At 43.3% G+C, this 22,978-nt stretch overlaps 9 protein-coding genes across 9 annotated transcripts; 6 read left to right on the top strand and 3 right to left on the bottom strand.

Annotated features, from left to right (window-relative positions):
• Positions 1-262: 262 nt before the first annotated feature.
• Positions 263-4,530, top strand: L199_000320 (uncharacterized protein; the record flags this gene model as incomplete). Its single annotated transcript, XM_064886088.1, has 7 exons — positions 263-2,971; positions 3,056-3,340; positions 3,417-3,495; positions 3,575-3,639; positions 3,703-3,720; positions 3,806-4,021; positions 4,123-4,530. 7 exons carry the CDS (start codon positions 263-265, stop codon positions 4,528-4,530), a joined length of 3,780 nt encoding a protein of 1,259 aa, XP_064742160.1.
• Positions 4,531-4,866: 336 nt separating this feature from the next.
• L199_000319 (uncharacterized protein) lies at positions 4,867-6,534 on the bottom strand (the record flags this gene model as incomplete). Its single annotated transcript, XM_064886087.1, has 7 exons — positions 4,867-5,069; positions 5,157-5,249; positions 5,324-5,606; positions 5,669-5,697; positions 5,772-5,890; positions 6,068-6,181; positions 6,242-6,534. 7 exons carry the CDS (start codon positions 6,532-6,534, stop codon positions 4,867-4,869), a joined length of 1,134 nt encoding a protein of 377 aa, XP_064742159.1.
• A 361-nt stretch (positions 6,535-6,895) lies between these two features.
• Positions 6,896-8,019, top strand: L199_000318 (uncharacterized protein; the record flags this gene model as incomplete). The annotated part of the gene is made up of 5 exons (XM_064886086.1): positions 6,896-6,954; positions 7,207-7,256; positions 7,325-7,753; positions 7,820-7,933; positions 8,003-8,019. 5 exons carry the CDS (start codon positions 6,896-6,898, stop codon positions 8,017-8,019), a joined length of 669 nt encoding a protein of 222 aa, XP_064742158.1.
• Positions 8,020-8,499: 480 nt separating this feature from the next.
• Positions 8,500-9,136, top strand: L199_000317 (uncharacterized protein; the record flags this gene model as incomplete). The annotated part of the gene is made up of 2 exons (XM_064886085.1): positions 8,500-8,738; positions 8,821-9,136. 2 exons carry the CDS (start codon positions 8,500-8,502, stop codon positions 9,134-9,136), a joined length of 555 nt encoding a protein of 184 aa, XP_064742157.1.
• A 594-nt stretch (positions 9,137-9,730) lies between these two features.
• Positions 9,731-10,150, top strand: L199_000316 (uncharacterized protein; the record flags this gene model as incomplete). The annotated part of the gene is made up of 2 exons (XM_064886084.1): positions 9,731-9,735; positions 9,835-10,150. The coding sequence occupies 2 exons, from the start codon at positions 9,731-9,733 to the stop codon at positions 10,148-10,150; spliced, it is 321 nt and encodes a 106-aa protein (XP_064742156.1).
• A 631-nt stretch (positions 10,151-10,781) lies between these two features.
• L199_000315 (uncharacterized protein) lies at positions 10,782-11,510 on the top strand (the record flags this gene model as incomplete). Its single annotated transcript, XM_064886083.1, has 1 exon — positions 10,782-11,510. The coding sequence occupies one exon, from the start codon at positions 10,782-10,784 to the stop codon at positions 11,508-11,510; it is 729 nt and encodes a 242-aa protein (XP_064742155.1).
• Positions 11,511-12,291: 781 nt separating this feature from the next.
• Positions 12,292-12,732, top strand: L199_000314 (uncharacterized protein; the record flags this gene model as incomplete). The annotated part of the gene is made up of 1 exon (XM_064886082.1): positions 12,292-12,732. The coding sequence occupies one exon, from the start codon at positions 12,292-12,294 to the stop codon at positions 12,730-12,732; it is 441 nt and encodes a 146-aa protein (XP_064742154.1).
• A 585-nt stretch (positions 12,733-13,317) lies between these two features.
• L199_000313 (uncharacterized protein) lies at positions 13,318-15,439 on the bottom strand (the record flags this gene model as incomplete). The annotated part of the gene is made up of 5 exons (XM_064886081.1): positions 13,318-13,415; positions 13,482-13,785; positions 13,932-14,745; positions 14,837-14,978; positions 15,124-15,439. The coding sequence occupies 5 exons, from the start codon at positions 15,437-15,439 to the stop codon at positions 13,318-13,320; spliced, it is 1,674 nt and encodes a 557-aa protein (XP_064742153.1).
• A 998-nt stretch (positions 15,440-16,437) lies between these two features.
• Positions 16,438-21,632, bottom strand: L199_000312 (uncharacterized protein; the record flags this gene model as incomplete). The annotated part of the gene is made up of 13 exons (XM_064886080.1): positions 16,438-16,583; positions 16,658-17,240; positions 17,301-17,360; positions 17,413-18,131; positions 18,186-18,331; positions 18,409-18,672; positions 18,743-18,957; positions 19,024-19,485; positions 19,550-19,690; positions 19,745-19,894; positions 19,960-20,091; positions 20,152-20,367; positions 20,436-21,632. The coding sequence occupies 13 exons, from the start codon at positions 21,630-21,632 to the stop codon at positions 16,438-16,440; spliced, it is 4,431 nt and encodes a 1,476-aa protein (XP_064742152.1).
• Between the last annotated feature and the right edge of the window lie 1,346 nt (positions 21,633-22,978).

The raw sequence follows: 22,978 nt of genomic DNA, 5'->3' as shown, positions 1-22,978 counted from the left end.
TCTGCTTTTGTACGATTATAATCTCTCTTGGGCCTGAGTCGTCATCATTTTTCCACGTCGCACAACTTGATCAACCACCTTCCTTTGGATTACAACACTCTGACGGAAGTGATAAGACAGTAGTATCGATCACACACAGATCTGTTCCAAAGGACCCACCCTACTTCTCCACCAGCAAATCACAGAAATTCAGTATCAGATCAAAATATTACCAGGTCCAAGCGGGAAAAGGATGGGACAATATGAAATGAAATGAAATGAAATGACCAGAGTATCTAGATATAAAGAGCACAAGGATGAGACGGAGGATGAAAAGATGGAAGTAAGGGAAAGGGATGTACCACCACATATCGATGCTAATACATTGACTCCGAAATTCTTGAAAACTCTTGAGGAGAGGACGTTGCTCGATCAGTCATCTGCGAAGAGGAAGAAAAGAGAAGAGAGTATACCGTCAGCTGTAGTGGAGAAAGAAAAGGTTCAGGTATCGACTAAGAAAAGAAAGAAGAAGGACAGGAAGGCTGAAGAGGATAGAAAGGAGGAGATACCATCCGAGAAGCAGGACGTGAATCTCTTGTCGGAAGGACATCCAGTTAATTCGTCAAGCAAGAAAAGGAAAACAACGTCAGCTCAGGAAGTTCTTACTTCACCAAAATCCAAGAAGAGAAAGACGAACTCTTCCAATCCAGCCGCTGATACTTCAAAGGGGTTTAACGTATCACCTCAGCCCCAATCATCTTCCATTTCCACCAATCAGCCTTCTCAAATCGCTCTCATGCCTTCAACTTCCAATTCCAACGACACCTTCATTACTCGCAATGGTACGATCTTGACATTCCAAAACAGTGGTCGATACCTTCTTCACTGGGCTCAGGCAATCGGACATAACGAACTAGAAGTCAACTATTGTAATGTCCCATCTACTTCGACGCACTCTCAGCCCGAGACGACGACGACAGTCATCTCAAAGACCCTTCAGAGGAAGATAAGGCAAGCTGAATTGGAAGGAAGGGAAATGCCCAAACCTGATATACAAGAACATCAAGGTACACTCAGAGAATGTTCAATCCATTTACCAATTATCGGCACGACCGTACATTCCTCAAAACCTTTCGAGGGGGGTTGGATGAACAAGAAATTGGCGAAGCAAAGTGCTAGTTTTGAATCAATCAAGCTATTGTACAAGTTGGGAAAGGTTGATGATAATTTGAAGATTATCTTATCAAGTTCAAATTCAGATTCTACCTCTACTTCTAGTTCTCTAAGTAGTACGAGTGATAGTACCTATTCTGATTCGACTGGAATAACAGATATTTCTATCGAGGGAGGACCGGAACGAGAAGAGGAAGTTAGATTATTGAAAGAAACTCGATTAATGACTAAATCCAGAAGTACCCAACGATGGGACAAACAAAAAGAACTGATCAAAGATAGATTGCCACCTTCACCTTCTGAATCAAATTCGTCGAAACCTACTGGACAATATGGTCTGGGATCTTACCAATCTTACATTTCGCCTCCATTCTGGGCCGAATCTCCATCACTCAGTACAGATTGCTTATACGCCACTACACTGGAATTCATCCTTGATTCACCATATCAACAAACTCATAAGATCGACGAACAATGTAGAAAGTTATGTTTGGTGACTAGTAAACCACTGGATATTTTCGATAAGGATGGGATGGTCGAAATAAACTTGACAATAGGAGATCAACAATCACCCCAAAGTACGGGATATGGTCCAAAGTTTAGACTGGTCGATTATGGGAAATTGAAATATTGGTCTGAAGAAGATTTAGACAAAGCTCTGAAGTTTACTGAAAGGTTGTTGAGAGCAGAGTTGCAGAAACCTTTCAAAGGTGACTTGGAACGGGTGAAATGGTTGTTGGTCCCGCTCAAATCTGACTTTAGACCGGGCTCATCACTAGATAAGGACGATGAGGAAAAGAAACAAAAAAGCAAAGAGAAGAAGAAGAAGAGAAGAAGGAAGTTGAGTAAAAAAGATATATCATGGGAAGAAATGACCAAAATCGTCGACGGCCCACTATACACCTCAATCTACTTGGATGATATGGACATACTCAAGAAACAATGTATTGATCGAATGATCACTTCCCCATCTGAATTCGCTCGACGAAAATATGTTACCTCCGTGCGATTCGATCTATCCCTTGATTCCCCCCATCCTGTCAATCCTGCCAAAACGATCTTGGAGAGTTTACCTTCTGGCATACCTCCATTGGGATATAGTAAACAACCCATCTTACAATGTGAGAATGTCCGACCATACAAATCAGGTGGAATTATGGATTCGATCAGCTACCCTCTAAAAGCTGAGATAAGTTATATACCACCTGAATTAACCAAGATACATTGCATACCGTCTAGTATATATCGGACGGGTACCGTCTTACCGTATCTATTTGACGAATTGGACAATCATCTAATTGCAAATCAAGCGAATAAAGACTTGTTCAATGGGATGATTAATAGAAGGTTGTTAAAGCAAGCATTGACTACTCCTGGATCGAATACGATTTTATCGAAGAATTATGAGAGGTTGGAATTCCTAGGTGACACGATATTGAAATTTATCATTACACTATATTTCTATTTGTTCGATCTTCCGTCCAACTCAACGAAATCTTCCAATTTGGATTCGATTTCACTCTCAAGAAGTATACGAAGTACGAGCGACGTTAACGGTCGTAGGACTACAGAAGAATTCGATCAAGATCGACATGTTATAACTTCCAATAGATCGTTACAACACAACGCTCTCAAAGTAGGGTTGAATCAGTATATAAGAACCAAAAGATTCAAATCGAAAGAATGGTCACCGAAAGATTGGATTTTGAATTGGGATGAATGGAGTAAGAATAATCATGGTGGTGAAGTCAAGGGAAACTTTATGCTGAAAGGGTTAGATAGTAAGAATGTAACAGGGATGAACGAGTTGGGAGATAAAGTGAGTTATAAAGTTAGAGATTCACATGACACCTCAGGTGTAAGTGGAATTGCAAGAATGCTAATGCTTTGAGAACGTGGATAGATCCTCGCGGATGTACTAGAAGCTATCATCGGAGCATCGTACCTGACCTCGAGAAATCTCGACAATGTAATATCCGTGACGCATTCATTAGGAATACCTATAAAAGGATTAAATTCATGGTCCGATATAAAGCACCTTATTCCCACGACCTCTTCACATAAAGCTACCAAAGATGAGAAAGTATCGGGGTTAGGGGAAGCGAAATATATGAAATTCTTCAAGGCTAAGGGGAAGACTATCTTGGGATATGAATTCAAAGATGAAAATAGGTTGAACCAAGTTTTGGTGAGCTAAACTAAGCATATCCTCTTCTGGACTGGTAGTATGTAGCTGATACATCTACGTTGGATGATTACTACAGAGCCTCGACATGAACCAACCTGGACGTAAAGATCTATTTGATAGATATCGGTTACTCGGCAATGCGATACTTGATTATTGTACGTCGTCCTTCAGCTGATTGACGATGTTGAAACAATGACAAGAATGGAGCTGATGATCTCATTCCACATGGAATAGTCGTTGTTGAATACCTATATGACAAATACCCTGAGGAAGGTCCGTCTTCTTTGCATCTCATGAAGGTGAGTTCGGAGTATCAGCTGGTCGAAATGATGAGTCTCATATAGCTGATGACTTTGATGTAGTCCTCGAGATGCACCGAGGTGAGCAGAATCTTTATCAGCCTTAGATCTTCGAGTTCTCACAAACCCACATGACCCATAACTAACTCACTGTTCTCTTTGCCAGGGCGCTCGTTCCGCTTTATCCACTGAATTAGGTTTGCTTGATCTCCTAAAAGACGGCACCCTTGAAACTACTTTGCAAATTACCAAAATCCGAAAAGGGCTAAAAGCTGCTAAAGCCAAAGCGGATCAACTTCGATCGAAAGCCAAAGCTGCTGAGGTCGATCAGGATCCTGCCAAGGTCGGACTGGAATATTGGATGGAAGTACCTACATCTTATGTAAGTTGGCCTACAGTACTTAGGATGACACCGCCAACTTTCTGTCTTTCACTTTGAAGAACGAAATCACAAGCTGACTGTAGTCGATTGTCTTGCGGTAGACCACCTCAAACCCGCTCGAAGCTCTATTCGGAGCTATCCTCCATGACTCGTCATTCGATCTCCAACCCCTTCGTCAGATTTTCCAAGAAAAGTTATCACCTTTCCTAGAGAGATATTGTACCCCACCTAAAAGTAAGGATAGGAACCCTAAAGCCGAGTTGATAAGGTTCCTCCAATCGAGAGGATGTATAACTGATAGATTGATGCTTGAGAAGAAGTTACTCGATACTAACGGGAGAAAGGTAGAGGTGATAGTGAATTACCATGGGGTCGAAGTGACTCGAGAGACGGTAGAGGAAGGTCTGGGGTTCAAAGCGGTGAAAGAGTGTTGTGCGTTCACTTTGGGTTTCTTGAGGGATCAAGGTGGTTTTGAGAAGGTATGCGATTGTAGGACTAGGAAGAATTAGCTTTTGAATTTTGATACCGGTAGGGATGGGGAGGGGTGTTAGTGGTCTTACAGAAGGGAATCTTGGTAATTCAGGAGGATTATTTATTGTAATATTAGTAAATTGGGAGAGTAGAAGGTTAAGTAGATATCCATAAGTAACATACAACAAAACATCATCTTCAAGTAACTTTGTATATTAGTCATTATTGCCAATCAATTATTTTGGGTTTTTTGACCTATCTCTACGGTCAACGTATTTATAGTTTCCTTTGTTGTTACATAGTAGTATATCTTACAACGATTCCATATACATATGCAAAATAGAAAATGATTGAGCAATGCGATCCCGTCAAGGTCAAGGTAATTTCCGGGAAGGAGAGGGAGGAGGTGAAGGTGGTAATGGTATTTGTCTAGCTATTTCCAATTGTCTCATCCCGTCCTTCTCTCCAATTACGTTATGCGAAAATGTTCGTAGATTCCTTGGTATAGGTTTGAGGAGAGATGATTGATATGCTTGATGAATTAGGGGATGGGACGAGGTACTTCTTTCCACTAAGACTGATATGATAGATCGAGACAATGTCAGTGAGATCTTTCTTACTAGTGAAAGGAAGATATTCGTTTGCATTTGGTATTGGTACTCACTATCTTCCATCGTACTTTGTATTAGCCCTTCGACAATTTTGGGATCTCCCGATGACATCAACGGTACAACTTCACTCTGGAAGGCCGTCACAGCTACATATCGACAAAACGGAACGGACATATGATCAGCTCCCTTACTAATCAACGTTGCCAGACAGTTGACCCACATTCCATTTCCAACTGCCTCAACATCCCCGCGACCTTGGTCATCTCTTCCTGCTCAGATGGAAGGGATGGACACCACACACTTGTAAGTTGATTGATAGCTATAGAGAGTGTGGTGAATAGTCGATGGAGGAATGTAATTTGGATGAACTGCGGTGCGGAAAGCATCGGGAATAGGTACTTGACCAAGTGAGGTAGTTGGTTTAGGAATGGGATAGAGGATGTTGGAGAGAGGATAAGAGTTAGTTCTGATATCAAGAGAAGAATGAATAAGGTGTGTCGCCACTACGAAAAGACAGGGTTCATGGTCAATTATACTGATAGCGTTTGGTGAGGAAACGACGAACATATGATCCATCTCTTGCTTTACCCAATACTGATCAAACCTTCATGTCAGCTACATGTACACTGACGTCTTCGCTTGAGTATGCGGCGATATATAGAGCTCACATGAGAGTAATAACATGATTCCACCTGATACCACGTAAAACCCAATAGAATGATTTATACCTGTGATGATGTATTCTCGGATCGAGGATGATTTCCAATCTAGTATCTGGGGACCGAATCTATAGCGTGGTCAAGAACAATCCAACAATTCAGCTCTTCCAATATAACAAGAACAAGGAGTTGGAGGCGGGATTGATCAGTCGGATTGTCTGGCTGATATCAACCAAGACTTCTCAAAAGACACAACATAGCTGATATAGTATCCCTTTTGTGTTTACAAAAGTAACCACACTCACCTATCATAAGCGTATCTTTTCACTGGGTCCGAGAGCGTTTCGTACGCCCTTCTAATCAAGATGAACACATCATCGTTACCCGATCCAGCTCGATCGGGATGATATAACCTTGATCTGCCATTCACATTCGCTGGTCAGCTATAAGGTCAATTTCACGGTGTAACTATACCTCACAAGGTCCTATAAGCCTTTTTCAATCCATCTTCATCAACATCTCTATTCACACCCAGTAATGCATAGTAGTCTTCTCTGATACTCTGACTGGGTTCACCGGTGTAAAAGGTATATGCCAAGTAGGTGCATATCACACCTGTAAATGCGATTCGATAATTCCTCAAATAGGTGGGTGATCCTCTAGACGCAGGGGGGAATATACCGGGTAAGGAGGACGATAGGTAGGGGAGGATTTGGTGGGTGATCTGGCCTGGGAGAAAGGACCATAAGAAGGGGGTTAGGAGGGAGGACATGATGGTCTTCGCCTGATGGGGAGGTTAGGACAAGGATGATAATATGAACAATCATCAAGTGGACCACCTCGTATCTTCGAGAGGTCTATACAGTATATTCTTCGTATCAGATGTGTGGAGACTCCAGATTGAAACGAGGAGATGGATTTCATGTCCGTTTGATGCATCTGAATTTGCCACCCGCGGTAATTGCGGAAATAGCGAATTCTAATTGATCTGTTGTTTCCTCGAAGAAAAGTTGAAAGAAGGACGAAGACAGCAGAGCACCACTCACTGCTATAACACGTTTACATATTGGACTTCCTCAGCTTTCTCTTTCTTTCTCTCTTCAACCGAAATATACAAAAAAGGATCATCCACAATGTCTACCGATCTCAAGCAACTCGAACAACTCCTCGCCGGAAAATCATACATTGATGGGTGAGTTCTGCCTTGCTATAAATTTCATCCCCCCTTCTTTCACCTATCTATCCCTTTCATCCACCTACTATGATGATCTACCGTTTTGGTCCGTGTTTCCGAGCGCAGCGGCTTAAGACCCCGCGACTCAATGCATTGAAGATAAATTATTTCCAAACTCACTGATTCTCTCGTTACCGCCTTGTACCTTCAAACCCAAATCTCATGGAAGCACAAAGGATATGATGGCTGACGATGAATGTCCCTCTATAGTTTCCAACCTACCTCTGCTGATGTTGAGGTCTTCAAGGGTCTCGGCTCTGGTGAGTTATTTTCCCACCAGTTTGCCTTTTCGAGTGCAGCTAACATAATATATGATAATCAATTACAGCCCCCGAAGCTACCTTCCCTCACACTTTGAGATGGTACAACCACATCAAATCATACGAATCCGAGTTCGACTCTTTACCCAAGGGTACCAACCCTCTCTCCGCCTCTTCATCTTCTGCCGCCCCCGCCGCCGATGCCGAGGAAGATGACGAGGATGTTGATCTTTTCGGATCAGATGACGAGGAAGATGATGCCGAGGCTGAGCGAATCAAGGCCGAGCGAGTTGCCAAATACAACGAAGCCAAGGCCGCTAAGACCGCCGAGAAGCTCGCTGCTGGTAAAACCCTCGAAGTTGCCAAATCCGTTGTCACCCTCCAAGTCAAACCTTGGGATGATGAGACTGATATGGAAGCTTTAGAAAAGGAAGTTAGAGCTATTGAGAAAGATGGTCTCGTTTGGGGTGCTTCGAAATTGGTTCCTGTCGGTTACGGTGAGTCAGCTTAATGATACGTATGTCCATCATCACATAGCTGATTGGTCTTGTTATTTGCTGTAGGTATCCGAATGCTCCAAATCACCCTTGTCATTGAAGATGCCAAGATCTCCCTTGACGAACTCCAAGAAGAGATCGCCGAGATCGAGGACCACGTCCAATCCTCCGACGTTGCTGGTGAGTCTGCATCGACATCATTCATGACTGTGTACTGTGCGATACTAAGTTGTCTGCTCTTTCTCCTAGCTATGCAAAAGCTCTAAGCTATCCGATATTGCTCTTGCGTTCAGTCGGATGGTTTCGTTTCTTTGGATATGCATTTGACGTATGACATAGACTGCACACATCTTGGCGGCTGTCTGCAAGTTCGCATGCTTCTCATACTGATCAAAGGGAATGCACTTTCTCGTTATTCTGACAAGAGGCATACTGTATGATACACTTCAAGTGGAACTGAACAACCCATCCGTGTACTCACTGTCATTCCAAAGGACAAGGGATGCCGGTCCGTATGATATCATACCGCTTCAAGTCCTTTGTAGATGATACTTCTCCGACCTACCTCTTCACGATACACATGTTGCGTGATACCATATTACCGGAATATATCTATATGTATGTATAGAAGGCAAGGTATAAGACACTCAAATTTCAAATCTATCTGTTCTTTCTCTTCTTTCCTCCCAATTGCATAGCATCATACCATACTCATTCAAGAGCACAGTACGAGTCAACTGAGCAGTATGAGTCAATCACAGACAAAGCGAACTTCTCGCAAATCCTCAGCGCCAACCTCGGATATCCAAATGGGTCTTGACGACATCCCCTCAACATTCATAACCATCTCTATTGATCCTACAAAGCTCGATCCAGAGCAGAGCAACGCAGTAAGCGTAAGAGGTCAGACTAAACCGGACGATAACTATGATCTTCATCATCTAAGGACCAAGGGTCCAGAGGTATTTATGATGGATTCCACTTGGTCCAAAAAAAATCGATTCGTTGCATTCTACGTTGACGAATAAGTTGTATGAAACTCGAAACGAGAGGCAAAAGAGATTTAGTTCTTTGGGATTTGCCGAGAGGACAGAGAGATGGAAGAGTCTGGTCGGTAAGATTGCGACTTTGGATAAAGTGAATGATTATGATTATCCTATCAGGATTATAGATAGTACACAGAGAGAAGAATTGGGTGATAAGGGGTATTATGAGTTCTCGGCTTTCTTATCCACGAAGGATAACAATTCAACAACTGGAGTTGGATCGAGATACGAGCAGGAAAGTAAATATAGGACTGAATATCGTGAACCACGTGAAGAAATGCAGAAGGAGGAACAGAGAGGTAGACCAAGAGGCAGAGCACCAACTGTAGATTTTTAGTCATTGGTCATTGAGTTCGTGATGAACATACAGCACTGGGTCCGGGATGAGGATCATGCATTGACCCAAAGTTCTTAAGAGAATTTGTCATAGTACGATAAGATCAGATATTCATGATATTGTGTTACCGTAAGATGTTATGATATCCAGCCTGTCGAGTATTACTCCTCTGTGTATCTCAGCTCCTTTAAGCATCGCACATCTTGCATCTCTGGCAATCTCGCGGGTGTCACTGGGTTCATGGTATTGCCGAGGGGGTGTGGCAGCAAACACTGCACAGCAATACTGTACACATTCACTCAAGTCGTTCCTTTCGGATAGATCGAAGTACGATCCAACCATGAGAAGTATCCCGCGATACTAGATCTTCTCGCATCCTTTGTCAGTAGACCGATCAGCGTCACATCAGAAATATCTCTCTGGTTGTACAGAAAAGAGGTTGTGACTTATAATTACTGTAGAAGTATGGATCATGCTGTGCACCAGAATAAGCTCTACTTTAGTACTTGATCAGCAACTGCGTGACACTACTTATTTATATACCACCGAGCTCCGTTAGCAGACCGAGCCACGGCTGTCGATAATCATTTAGCTATGAAGTACGATAACGATGATTATTCAACTGCTTATTCTCCTTTCCAAGATACGCTACAAGCATAATCAGGGGAAGGAACAAAGATCAACATCGATCTGAATAGTGGCTTAGGGACAGAGACAGAGCAAGATCAGGACAACCCTGACGCTGAGTCTTTCTGGCCAGTAAACTCATCAGAAGCCATGAACCTAAATGCGAGAGAACCGACCCATATCGCTGAAGATACAAAGATCAAAACGGGTCTTGGTGATGACTACGACTGGGAAGATCAAGTGTATTATCTACCTGAGACGATGATCGTTGTTAGACATGGAGATAGTCAAATTCAGATTAGGGTCCTTTCCAAGGCTGATGCTGATAACCTGAGGGATAATATGGGCTATTCCACGTGGAGAAGAAGGGATAAGACGATAGTCTAGTTGAACTGTTTTCGCATGCAAAGCCGTCGATGGTTAACCGTCAATAGTCAACGGTCAACCTAACTTTGGTAGTATTGAGATATATATGCTTTGTTCACCATGCATTTTTACTAGCCCCGCACAGCTTAAACTTACATTACCTAATCCCACGTGAGTCCTGCCCAGATAAAGGCATATACCACTGTCCCTGATGAATGGTTGCAACGCAAGGTATTGTGGTAGTGAATAGCACTGAGATATGCGCGATGTACTCGATCCTTCGCTCACCAAAATCAATGATTATAGTACAATCTATCACGCTGTCTTTCTTGGTATTGTACTTGACAATGACGAAGAGATATAATAGGAATGACACTAAGCGAGAGGATCAAAGGATCGTGAGGTCCTGATATTCAATATGGAATCGTCGATGTAATGCTTCTTAAAGCGATATCTTCTCATATCCTTTATTATCCTTTGTAGGCAGATGTCACCCACAGTCATACTCTCCAACTTTCTATAAGGAATCCTTCCGATATGTAGTCATATGTAATCCGTAAGCGAGAAAAGAATTTAATTGTACTATATTGATCAATTTGTGCCATTACTGCACACTTGATTGATTACCGGAACATCCACAGACCAGCCCGAAATGAGCCAGAGTCGATATCCATATACCACCATCTCAACGCAATCCAACGCTACTTACGGGCCAGGCTCGACCAGCACTAATACAGGGTATGAGCAAGAACAACAAGTGACGTTACATGATGGTGCGAATGAAGAGTATGAATACAGTAGCGGTGTGTGGTCTATTGATTACTCTGAAGGAGGCGATGACGATGACGATGAGAGACGACCGATGCCCATCCCCGAGGATACCAAGATAAAAATCAGTTTGAATTATGATCTCGATGCCAAGGAGGGTATATATCATACACCGCCAACGATGGTTGTTGTAGAGGTCGATTGGACAACCACAGCTAACAGAAAGAAAAAAGAACGAAAGCCTTTCGTCGATATTAGTGGATATACAAATACTTTTCGATCTGACCCTGACTTTGGTACCAACTTGAATCTCAGTAGTTTCATGTCTTCAAGCCACTGGTCTAAAAAGATAGACGAGCTGTACCGATCTGTCGATGATAACATGTCTGATTTCAGAAAGATCCCCAAAAGGAAGTATGGGAGAGAGAGACATATTTCAGAGAGTATGGAATTAGCTGTGGCTGAAATGTTATATTCTCTCGAGACTGAAAAAGATAAGAGGGGAGAAGATCAGATTCACATTAGGATTTTGACCACTAGGGAGGCTAAGGGTCTACGAGATAATTGGGGATACTCCAGATGGAAGAGAAGGGATAAGATAATAATATCATAATGTGAAGTACCTTAGAAGGACGAGAGAAGTACATATACGGTATGGTACATTACTTACAATGCTTCCTCATGAGTTCCAACGGCTTCCAGTATTTTATGAGCAATCTGGAGGTGAAATTTGGTATACTCTCAATTGTTCCAACGATTGTTTCCGCCACTCTGGTATAATTCCCTGCCATTACCACATCCTTTGATCGATGCAAAGCATCACTACTGTATACAAAGCACGGCAGTGGTGAGTATGCCATCATTTCCTCCTCAAACGCTCAAAACACAGTGCTCCTGGTGCAGCAGCAGCACTCTGACAAATGAGGTGACTACGTGGTGCGCGCTCTCGCAAAGGAAGGACATCTAAGAACCGTTCGACTTCGGTTCCTTGTATGGCTGATTTGAGCAATTCTTACTCTATAAAGTTCCCCCAAAAAAGGATGATTATCGACCGACAATATACTGGTAGGGTCAAATTACAATGATGGCCATAGTTATCTTCTATTTGAAGGTGAGATGACGAGTACTGCAAAATTGGTGATGATCCCTCGTTTCAGCTCATAACCTGATCGCTCCCTTCCCTTGTTCACATCAGCGGTTTGGGGTTTGTGGTCCATTGAATGTCAATACTCATTGTTGGTTGTATAGCTCATGAATAGGGAACTGAGCATACTAGTATATCAGAAACAATGTTCGAGCCTTTTGATTTGTCGCACTCTGGGCTGTGTCGCGGAGATTGACCTGCAATACAAGCTGGAACATTTTCGCTTTGGTTTCTACATCGAATTCACAAGATGTCCGCACTTTCAGGAGACAGTCAAATATTTATTGGAATCGACCACGACCTCCCCTCTACTTTCATAGGTCTGCACACAGGCTTCTCGGAAAGAGACGTTGGTCCCACCTTAGGCCGAGGTATCGCTAAACAAATAACTACCGTTTGCGGATTCACCAAATCTACCGCGACTGACAGCGAATATGGCAAGTATGGACAATCGCTCGAAGATGATTTCAGAGATACCGTCTGGGATCGAAAATTACAAGCTCTCAAATACACCTGGAAAAAGGATTCCGCAAAATATCAAACTGTTTATAGTGGTTTATCTGATGAAGAGTATCTTGAGAAACAAGAAGAATTCAAATATGCCCTGTTTCTCACCGCTCAAATTGTTGAGAATGCAGATCAAATTAGATTACCAATTAGGATCTTCGATTCGGGCCAGAGGAACGAATGATATAGCAAAGGGTATCAGACGTTCTTATCTTCTGATGTTTACTGTGTAGCTAGGATGTCATCTTCAAAGGATACAGCACTGGTTTGAACAACTTACCGTATATTGTCAGTTGGGCATGTGTGAAGAGAGTCAGATTCTCCTTGAGACTGGTTGCGGATATCGATATTAAAAATCGCTTGAATCTCATTTGCCAAAGAGCGAGCTGATATTTCCATAATGAGATGCATATGACTCGCAGTGCAGTGAATATGCATAGGGCTGGTATACCATTAATCAACATGTTTTGTAGATGAGGCAGGAAAGGTATACTATAATCACAGTGTACCTTCATGGAAAAAGATTGAGAAAGCAAAGGTTATTGAGTATAAGCGATATCGTCCAGCTATCTGAAATACTAATCCACTCGCATCAATAAGGCTGAAAGCATGTAGAAGAAGAAAGGAAAAATCAATGATTATTTGTATATGTTGAATGGTAAAAATACAGTTGTTTTATGGGTCCAGTCTACTGGAGGTATCATCCACTTATCTGTCTATGTCATGCAAGAAGGTCGAGAAAGGTCATGAGAAAGATCATACACTATATCTATTCGGCGTATTCAGATTCTGTCATTTCACGTTGTGATTTTTCGGGTTTCTCCACTAATAGTCGTTGGACTATCAGGTCCGCTACAACCTTACCATCTGCGTCATTACGAACAAGCACTGGTCAGCCGTGAACTTTACTATCATTGATACGTCGAAGCTCACTCAGAGGTATTTCGTTACCCTGGAATCCCTCGGGGTAGGCTACCTGGGGTGTGTCAGGTGCTGTGAACGCCTGATCGTCCCACATCCCATAATGCCTTATACCCAAGGCTCGACATGTGAACTCGTAATCTTCAGCGAATCCACCAGGGTAAAAGAACTCGATGACGGTCGAACGTGGGTTCTGGTTGTTCATCCATAACAAGTGGGTCAACCCGTTACCGTGCACTCCCATCATCACTGTTGTTCGAGCGGATAGTCGGATCTGCTCGTCTCGGGATAATTTGTCCATCGATACAATGTTTACCTGCGAGTAATTGACAGCAGGTCAGTATATGGACATGGTCAGGGTCGGACGTATTCATGTATTTGTGATTGGAAGACATATATAAGGGGAATGAGAGGATAGTAAATTATGATGGAGGTGCTTCCAAGCGGCATATCCCAACTCACCTCCCAATTATATTTCTTCTCCAACTCTTTCAGCTCTTTCACCAAGCTCTCATGACTTTCCTTCTTCAACATTCTTCTACCCCATTCCTGTCTACTAACATAAGTTATCACCGGTTTACCCATCTTGGCTTGTTTTTCCTTTCTCAACTTTTCCAGCATTTCTTCTTTCTCTTCTACCAATGCGCCTTCCTCTTCCTCCAGCGCAATGAGGTCCACATCCGGTTCGGCGTCCAACCCTATTCCCAAACCCATATCTCCAGCTAAGTCATTCTCTGCATTCCCACCTCCAACGAACTCTATGAGGTTCTTCCGTATAGGTGACCACCAATATTTTGATGCCTGGAGTGTCACAGCTTCAGACGCAGTACGCCAGGTCTTTCCGAATTCCGGACCTCGGAAAGCCGCTGCTCGATCGGCAAATACCACTCGTTCAAAGAGAAACGACCGTGTGGTATCTGCCCGATCTAGGAAGTCGTTCTGATACTCGTACGACATGGACGGGAAGATCGCTCGAGAGAGGAAAGAATTCATCTTTGCGTAATCGTTCCATTTACCAGCTGCGACGTGGGGCATGACCATCCTTGAGGGTGAAGGTAGGTGAGTGATACCCTGGGCATTTATAGTGGGATCCAAAGATGAATAAGTTCTCCATAATCCCACTAATAGCTCTGCCGCAAAGTGATAATAGTGATCTAGGAATTGAGGCGGATCATTCACAAGGAAGCTGACACCCGATACAAGAGAGGCGGAATTACCCCATAGTCGCTTAGCTTCGGAGGGGAAAATGATTCGCATATCCTTCTCAGTGGGTTCTCTATTTGAATCAAGGGTCGTCGTATGGATTATAAGCAGATGTACCTCATCTCATAGACCCGAAGAAATGCCTAGCGACTCTGTTCACTCACCTTCCCTTAATGGACTCCTCATCATTCCATATCTCGTTACCCGTACTGACCATCAATCGTAAAAGCGGTATTGACGATGGATTATCCGTCACTATATACCAAGTACCGTTGAACAAGTATATTTGGTCGAATACCGTCCACCCTACACATAGAGATTATGACAGATTAGCACTTCAATCCTAACATAATAACTTTGATGATCCTCTTCCTCCCACTGATCGTTTCCTCGCAGCACAACAAGATGACGATTGTCTAATTGATATCTCGTTGAGATCAGTCCAACTCACCAGGCGCATGAGCCAACACCTGAGTCATAGACCCGGCACCTTCCTCATCCCACTTTATCTTCGCTTCCGACATTCCAGCAATCTTCGACGTCTTTGAATGCAATTCATCTATCCAATCTTCTTCTGATCCTCCACTTGAACTACTTATCCTACTATTCCTACTACTATCGAAACCTATCGTGAAACCTGATCCTGGACCTCTCGATACGGAATTTGAGAATGTCGAAGAGAGGTCAAATTGAAGTATCAGGACTAGGATCGTCGTTAGGATTAGGACGAGCACGATCTCCCGACGTGTCGGATGGTATGATGCCATGATGTAGGCGTGGGTTTGGATTGGTTTGTGGATAGATTATTATTTTCTATGTAGATGTAGGAATCAGGATGAAAGGGTTGTACTGTGTTATAGATGAAGAAATCACTCTTGTAACGATGTGAGAAGATAACACGTAAAGCTGAAGTGATTCGTCGTCAAGGTTGAGAGCTGAGGCGTTCTGCTTGAATCAATGTCCAAAGGAATGTGTATGTGTGTGTACTGACTTCGAAGTTTGCGTAATAGTGAGGTGAGTGATGATGATAAGCAAGCTAAAGACAGCTACTGGGGATGTTGGTGTGATAGTATCAATCTGGCCTGAGCTTAAGGTGTGATGACAACAACAATGAATGAATGAATTAGTTGAATTAGTTGAATCCCAGGTGAGGCAAGGTGTAACGTATTGCTAGGGTAAAATTATCAGTTAATACGGTTGTATTTTGAAAATCCAGAATTAGCGTCACTCCACGCACACCCACACAGAGTTTACCCTGAGTGCTACCCAATCAATTAGCATTGACTCGTAATGACCCGACAAGGCGATGCGACATAATCCTAATGATCATTACAAAACCTTCTAATCCCACGACGCTGGTATTCGGAGAAATACTCCCAGTACTCGTTCGCGTTTCATTTCAAAGCAAAAAAAACAACCTTCTTTTGTTTAACATCCATCCATTTCATTCAGATATAAGATACATATATGCACACGTCCATGATCGAAACCGAATCAGACAAGAAATCCAGGAAGCAAGAGAGAGGCAAAAGGAAGTGGAAGGATGATATAATGATGTGTTTTGTTCTTATGAGAAGAGCGAACGAAAATTCAGATAAGAGCAAGAGACAAAGTGTAAGAAAGAAGCAATCTGAATTTTTATATATGGTAAGTTAAGTAAGCTACAAGAAGGAAGAAGCTGTCCCAATCCCTGGTCCTATCCTACTATACTTCATCTATCTTGTAAATTGTATATAAATCTCCTTCGACCTTTATGCGCACCACACTACTTGTAAGTCCCACTTGGACCCGTTGCCAAACCAACATCATACGTCTGGTTCGATTCTTGTAAAGGTACGCCTCCCGTAGATAAGGGTGGAGGGTTGTTGGTCAATACTCTAGCGATAGCAGCTATCAAATCACCTCTTCGTACTGCATAGCCACGCCATCATACATCATCAGCACTCAATAACATATCCATCATTATGTTGGAAGAGCGAACTTACAAGGTTTAGGAACATAATGATCCATTCCAGCTTCTAGGCATCTCTCTTTATCACCTATCATCGCATGTGCAGTCAAAGCAATGATCGGCGTACGAGGTACACCCTCATTCGCTTCGAATTCCCTGATCAATCCCGTGGCCTCCATACCTCCCATGACAGGCATCGATACATCCATGAGAATGACATCGAATGGCGTTCGAGCCAATTGTCTTCGTTTATATTTCTCAATGGCGATCTCACCGTTATCGGCAACTTCAATTTTGTGTCCGGCAACTTCTAACAATTTCACGGCCAATTTCTGATTGACCAAGTTATCTTCTGCTAAGAGAATACTCAACACGGTATCTTTCACTGAATCTCCAGGTTGCATCTGATGAGATTCCAGAGCGGGGACAATCGCATTGGACAGTTCCTGAAGATGCAAAGGGGTGGTGTAATAGGTGTTGATACCCATTTCCAAGCAGTCTTTAACTGGGATAGGAGATAGGGATTGATCACCTGCTGAAGGTAAAGCAAGTAGTCGCCGACGAGGTTCAGGTAAATCAATGAACGATGGGTTTTCAGGTCCAGGTGGGCGATTAGACTATATCCGCAACGGAAATATCAGTAAATGGCCGTTCTTAAAATCAGATTATACACTTACAGGAGCAAGCAATACTATTGGGATGTACCTGAGATATTCAATACCTCTTAATTCTCCAGCCTACCAACAATTATCAGTGAACGACCTCAACTCATATTAATTATCCACTCACAGCTTTGAGAGAATCCACAATCATCGTATCGAACATTGTCAAACCCTGCTGAGGCAAGTTATACACTTCGGACACAGCATGGATGACGATCGGTTTCAGGCCTAGTTCAGCCAACATCGTCGCTATTCCAGTTTCGTCCCCGAGGGTATCGATGAACAATATATTCCTTCCTGACCAAGGAGCTAATCTTTCTATGATCTGATCTCTCGGTGTCGAGGTCATCTCAGCAACAGTGGTGAAGTAAAACCTCGATCCAGCTCCATATTCGGATTCTACCCATAAATCACCCGACATGAGGTTGACCAATCGCTTGGAGATGGTCAGACCTAAACCCGTACCACCATATTTCCTCGTGGTAGATCCATCGGCTTGAGCGAAAGTATCGAAAATGACATCAAGTTTATCCTGCTTGATTCCTATACCTGTATCCGCCACGCAGAATTCTAATCCGACAGAGTTATTGATGTATCCCTTAACTCGACATGATAAAGCCACTTGTCCTTTCGTAGTGAATTTGACGGCGTTACCGATAAGGTTGGTGATGACTTGTCGGAGTCTTAGAGGATCACCAATCAATTGATCGGGGATGGTAGGATCGATATCGAAGATCAAATCAAGCTTGTTCTGCGATGCCTTGACACATAATGTCTTGAGTACACTGAATACCGCTAATCGAAGTGAGAAGGGGATTTGTTCCATCGTCATTCGACCAGCCTCGACTACACGTGCACATCAGCATAATGTCAATGTGGGGGTCATCACAAACAACTCACTCTTGGAAATATCCAGAATATCATCAATGATAGTTAACAACGATCCGGCCAAACTCGACACAATCATCAAGTTCTCTCTCTGCTGTCTCGTCAATTCACTTTCTAACGTCAACACAGTCATACCGATAATACCATTCATCGGGGTTCTGAGAGCACGCCGACATCATGAGTTAGCTATTTCTTATATGTTCATTGTAGATGTAGAGCACGGTAAATCACTCACCTAATTTCATGAGACATATTAGCCAAGAATTCAGATTTTGATCTATTTGCCATTTCAGCTTCTTGTCTAGCTTTTGTGTTCTTTTCTATCGATTCTCTAAGATTATATACCATCTGATTGATCTTGGTCTTCAAACTGTCCATTTCACCGGACGCTTCAACAGTGATGAACCTCGTGAAATCACCATCCGTCGCAGCAGCTGAGATCTGAGCAAAAGCTCGTACTTGTGATGTCAAGTTGGACGCCATGGTGTTCACATTAGATCTATACTCATAGGATTAGCATAACTCGACTGAAGACTGTAGAACGGGTCTGTATGTGAACATGGACTCACGTGATCTCCTGCCACGTTCCTTCGATATTCTCTACCTCAGCTTGTACACCCAATTTACCTTCTGTTCCTACTTCTCTAGCTACCCTGGTTACCTCCGCAGCGAAGATGGCCAATTGGTCAATCATATTATTGATGGTGTTTACTAGATCCAATATCTCTCCTGATACTTTGACACCGACCACTTTCTGGGTAAGATCACCTCGAGCCACAGCGGTCTATCAAACACATACCGTCATCAGTCTTCATCACCCATCAGAGTGATAGAGGAGATGAGAACTTACAGTAGCATGAGCGATGGTTCGCACTTGTTCAGTCAAGTTCGCCGCCATGATATTCACACAATCCGTAAGATCTTTCCATGTACCAGCTACACCAGGTACTCTAGCTTGACCACCCAATCTACCATCCGTTCCTACTTCTCTGGCTACACGCGTTACTTCCGATGAGAAACTTCGCAATGATTCCACCATATTATTCACAGTGTTCTTCAGTTCTAGGATTTCTCCAAAGGCATCTACAGCAATCTTCTTACTGAGATCACCGGCAGCTACGGCCGTGGTGACTTCGGCAACGGATCGTACTTGAGTAGTCAAGTTCAAAGCCATCAAGTTCACATTATCCGTCAAAACTTTCCATGTACCCTCAACGTTGGGCACATCAGCTTGTCCACCTAGTTTACCCTCTGTTCCTACTTCCAGCGATACACGGGTTACTTCAGCAGCGAATACGGTAAGTTGGGCAACCTATCGTCGACAGCCGTCAGCATAATATCCATAAGATAGCATGTCAAAGATGAATGAAACTCACCATATCATTGACAGTGATTTTGAGTTCCAGAATTTCTCCTTGTACATCCGCATTGACAGTCTTAGTGAGATCACCTCGAGCTACCGATTTTGTCACTTCCGCAATTTCTCGTACTTGGTCCGTCAAGTTTCTAGCCATTTTCTGTTGTAACTTCTTGTCAGTCAAAGTCGTTTGTCTTGGCAAATATCAACTCACGTTCACGTTAGTAGTGAGATCGTCCCATACACCTTCAACACCAGGTACGACAGCCTGTCCACCAAGTGTACCGTGAGTTCCTACTTCCAACGCTACTCGCGTCACTTCGTTGGCAAATATAGTAAGTTGTCGAACCATAGAGTTTACAGTCTAAAGAAAGCAATGAAGTTAGCTGACACGGTCTTTAGAAGATGAAAGAAGCGATTAAGACTCACATTCTTCAAGACGGCCATTTCACCCTCAGCTTCAATCTCAATCATCTTACTGAGATCACCTCTTGCTACAGCAGTAGTGACACTACCAATGGATCGCACTTGGGTTGTTAAACTTTCACACATTCGATTTACCTATTCATCAGTCACACACAGTCAGCTTCGGATCAAACCATTGGGGCTGTGTACACTCACATTAACCGTTAAGTCTTTCCATACACCTTCAACATCCGGGACATTCGCTTGACCACCTAATTTACCTTGGGAACCTACTTCCAATGATACTCTTGATACTTCATCTGCCAATGTACGAAGTGACATCACCATTCCATTGACCGTAGTTTTCAATTCCGCAATTTCACCTGAGGCTTCTACGTCGATAGTCTCACTCAGATCTCCTTTAGCGACGGCCTACTCATCGAATCTCAGATCAGCTGATCGCATCTCAGGACAGAGCTGGGAATGAGATTTATACTCACCTTGGTTACCTTTGCAATACTTCTCACTTGATTAGTTAAATTTGCAGCCAGCTTATTAACCACCGCCGTTAATTCTCTCCAAGTACCTTCAACACCTTCTACAACAGCTTGACCACCTAATTTACCTTGAGTTCCTACTTCTAGAGATACTCTTTCGACCTCTACCGCAAAAGTCTGTAATCTATCTACCATCGCGTTGATGATATTTTTCAATTCGGTCATAGCTTGTCCTTCAACGGGTACGATAATCTTTTGAGTCAAATCACCAGTAGCTACAGCTTTACATACTCTAGCTATATCCTGTACTTGGGCCTTTAACAGTTCGAGTTCCTTTTCTGCCGACATACCTGAATCACCCACTGACCAGGATGCCGAACCTGGTCCGCCGGTCAACACAGATTGTCCAGAGGGAGTAGTCAAGATCGAGTGAGGAGGGTTAAAACCAAATTGCGAAGATGGAAGTTGTCTCATTTGAGCATCAGGTGTTGATAACGATACGGATAACGGATGAGAAGCGTAGACAGACGGATAAGTATTGGTCGGAGTAGTATTTTCAGAGATCGGTCGAGTACAGGTTGGACATATTGGTGAGACTCCTTGAGCTGAGGCAGCGATCACACTTGCGATAGGAGGTGTCCATTCGGGAGTTAACAAATCAGAAGCTTGATGTTGACCTGGAGGGAGTTTTGGTGCTTGATGAACTACACCTTGATTTCGCTCTGTGGCCCAGACCCTCTCACCTAAAGCTATGATGGCTCTTTCTATAGCTTCTTCGGCGGGAGTCTTCTTGCCTGGGAAAGTTGACAGAGTAAGATGTCCAGCTGGATCCTGTCCGTTGGTAGGGAACGGGAAAGCCGGCGAGGGATGTTGAGAGATGAGCGATAGTAAAGCAAGGGTATGCGCTTGGAAAGCCGTGCTTCCCTCAGTCGCCAGTATAGGCGAATGAGTGTTGGCCCGTGACATTTCGTCGTAAGGACGTTTATGGCCACTTATCTGTGGTGTCGGTTGAAGGAATTGAGAAGGAATGACGGGAGAAGATCGACGTTGTATACCGATTGGCGAAGAGGAAAGTGGGTGAGCACGATGGGAATTATCGTTATATAATTCCAGCTCGGGTTCAGTGTCCGATTCGTCGAATGGACACAGGGATGGTGAGGCTGTTAGAACATGATTGATGTCAGCTAAGTCGATTGGCATGATGATTTCGCGAACAGATGGCAAATAGATACAAAGATAGTGATAGAAGAGGGAATGTTGAGGGACAGAACACGACTACGGGATTGATCCAAGCGTACATGCCTACTGAATAGAATGTTTAAAGTGAGACAGGTAGGGATCCACATCATCTGGTGGGAATATACAATGTATACCCAGTTGATATTCCAATTATCTCATCTGTCCGAATTGTCTTCCCCTTTCTGTTTGGAATCGGAAACAAGCATATGACTGATACGATACTCACTTTTGGTTCTTACTGACTGATCGCCCTTTCTCCTCTATTGGCTCTACTGATGGGGATCTTCGCGATTTGAATGTGGTATCGAGTGACGAACGCGAAAGACGAAGTATAATCTCGTCGTTGTCGGATGATCAACAGCAAGGTACCCACCCAATCTTATATAGATTCCGTGTATTTGTAGGGAGGTGACACTAATGTTGGACTAAAAGACTAGTGATGGACGATGACGTTCGCAGTGAACTAGTGAAACGTGTGAGATAAGAAGAAGGCCTTGAGTAGTTGAGAATGAAAGTGGGAGTGGATGTGCACGATATGATTGAAAGGAAGGGATGATGTCGAGATGGATGAGGACCGTGCGAGATGGAGGAGTATGGCTGTTATTGATGGTGAGGAAGTATACACGAATGACGGTCAGACGTGTTGTGGTTTGTATGAATGACTGTCCCACCCGAAAAGGTCCGAACGGTGGTTGATCCCCACTTGCACTTCTACAAGTGTTCGACTTGTAGATACGGACAAAAGTCGAAGACGAGCTCGTGTATGGCGCTGGGATTCCAATCACTCAAACCTAGTAGAGAAAGGTTGAAATGAAATTCAGACCGTTGGAAATGATTGGTACAGTGGTTTTTCGGGTTTTTCCCAAGTGTAGTAGTAGTGTCAACGGACCGAGAGAAGCGTATGGCCAGCAGTGAATGAGCGAGCGAGTTGGTGAAGCTGTACTGTATGTTTCAGGTGGATGGGCAGGTGTGTCTTTTGTTCCAACATAGGGGATAGAGAGGATGATATGATAGCACCACGACACGGACACCTTACGGGTATTGGACCCTGACAAATTAAAAAACAAACTATCCGATTTTTACCTTTTCACCCCTTACCAACCAAAAGAGCTTGTTAGAGCTTATTCCTATGGCTCATACGCTTATACTACTACTGTAAGCTGTACGCTGTATACGACACTCTACTACGGTGCCCGTTACTTGTGACTGGGTCCCTGACCATCGCCCCGTCTAATTTTGTACTACTACATGGCACTATTTTACATCCGAGCTTATTTGCTATTTTACCTTGTATGTGAGAACGTAGT

Source organism: Kwoniella botswanensis, chromosome 1, assembly GCF_036426115.1.
Source record: "Kwoniella botswanensis chromosome 1, complete sequence".
Lineage (NCBI taxonomy): Eukaryota > Fungi > Basidiomycota > Tremellomycetes > Tremellales > Cryptococcaceae > Kwoniella > Kwoniella botswanensis.
Note: the sequence above shows the minus strand (reverse complement) of the source record. Positions and strands in the feature narration are given on the sequence as shown.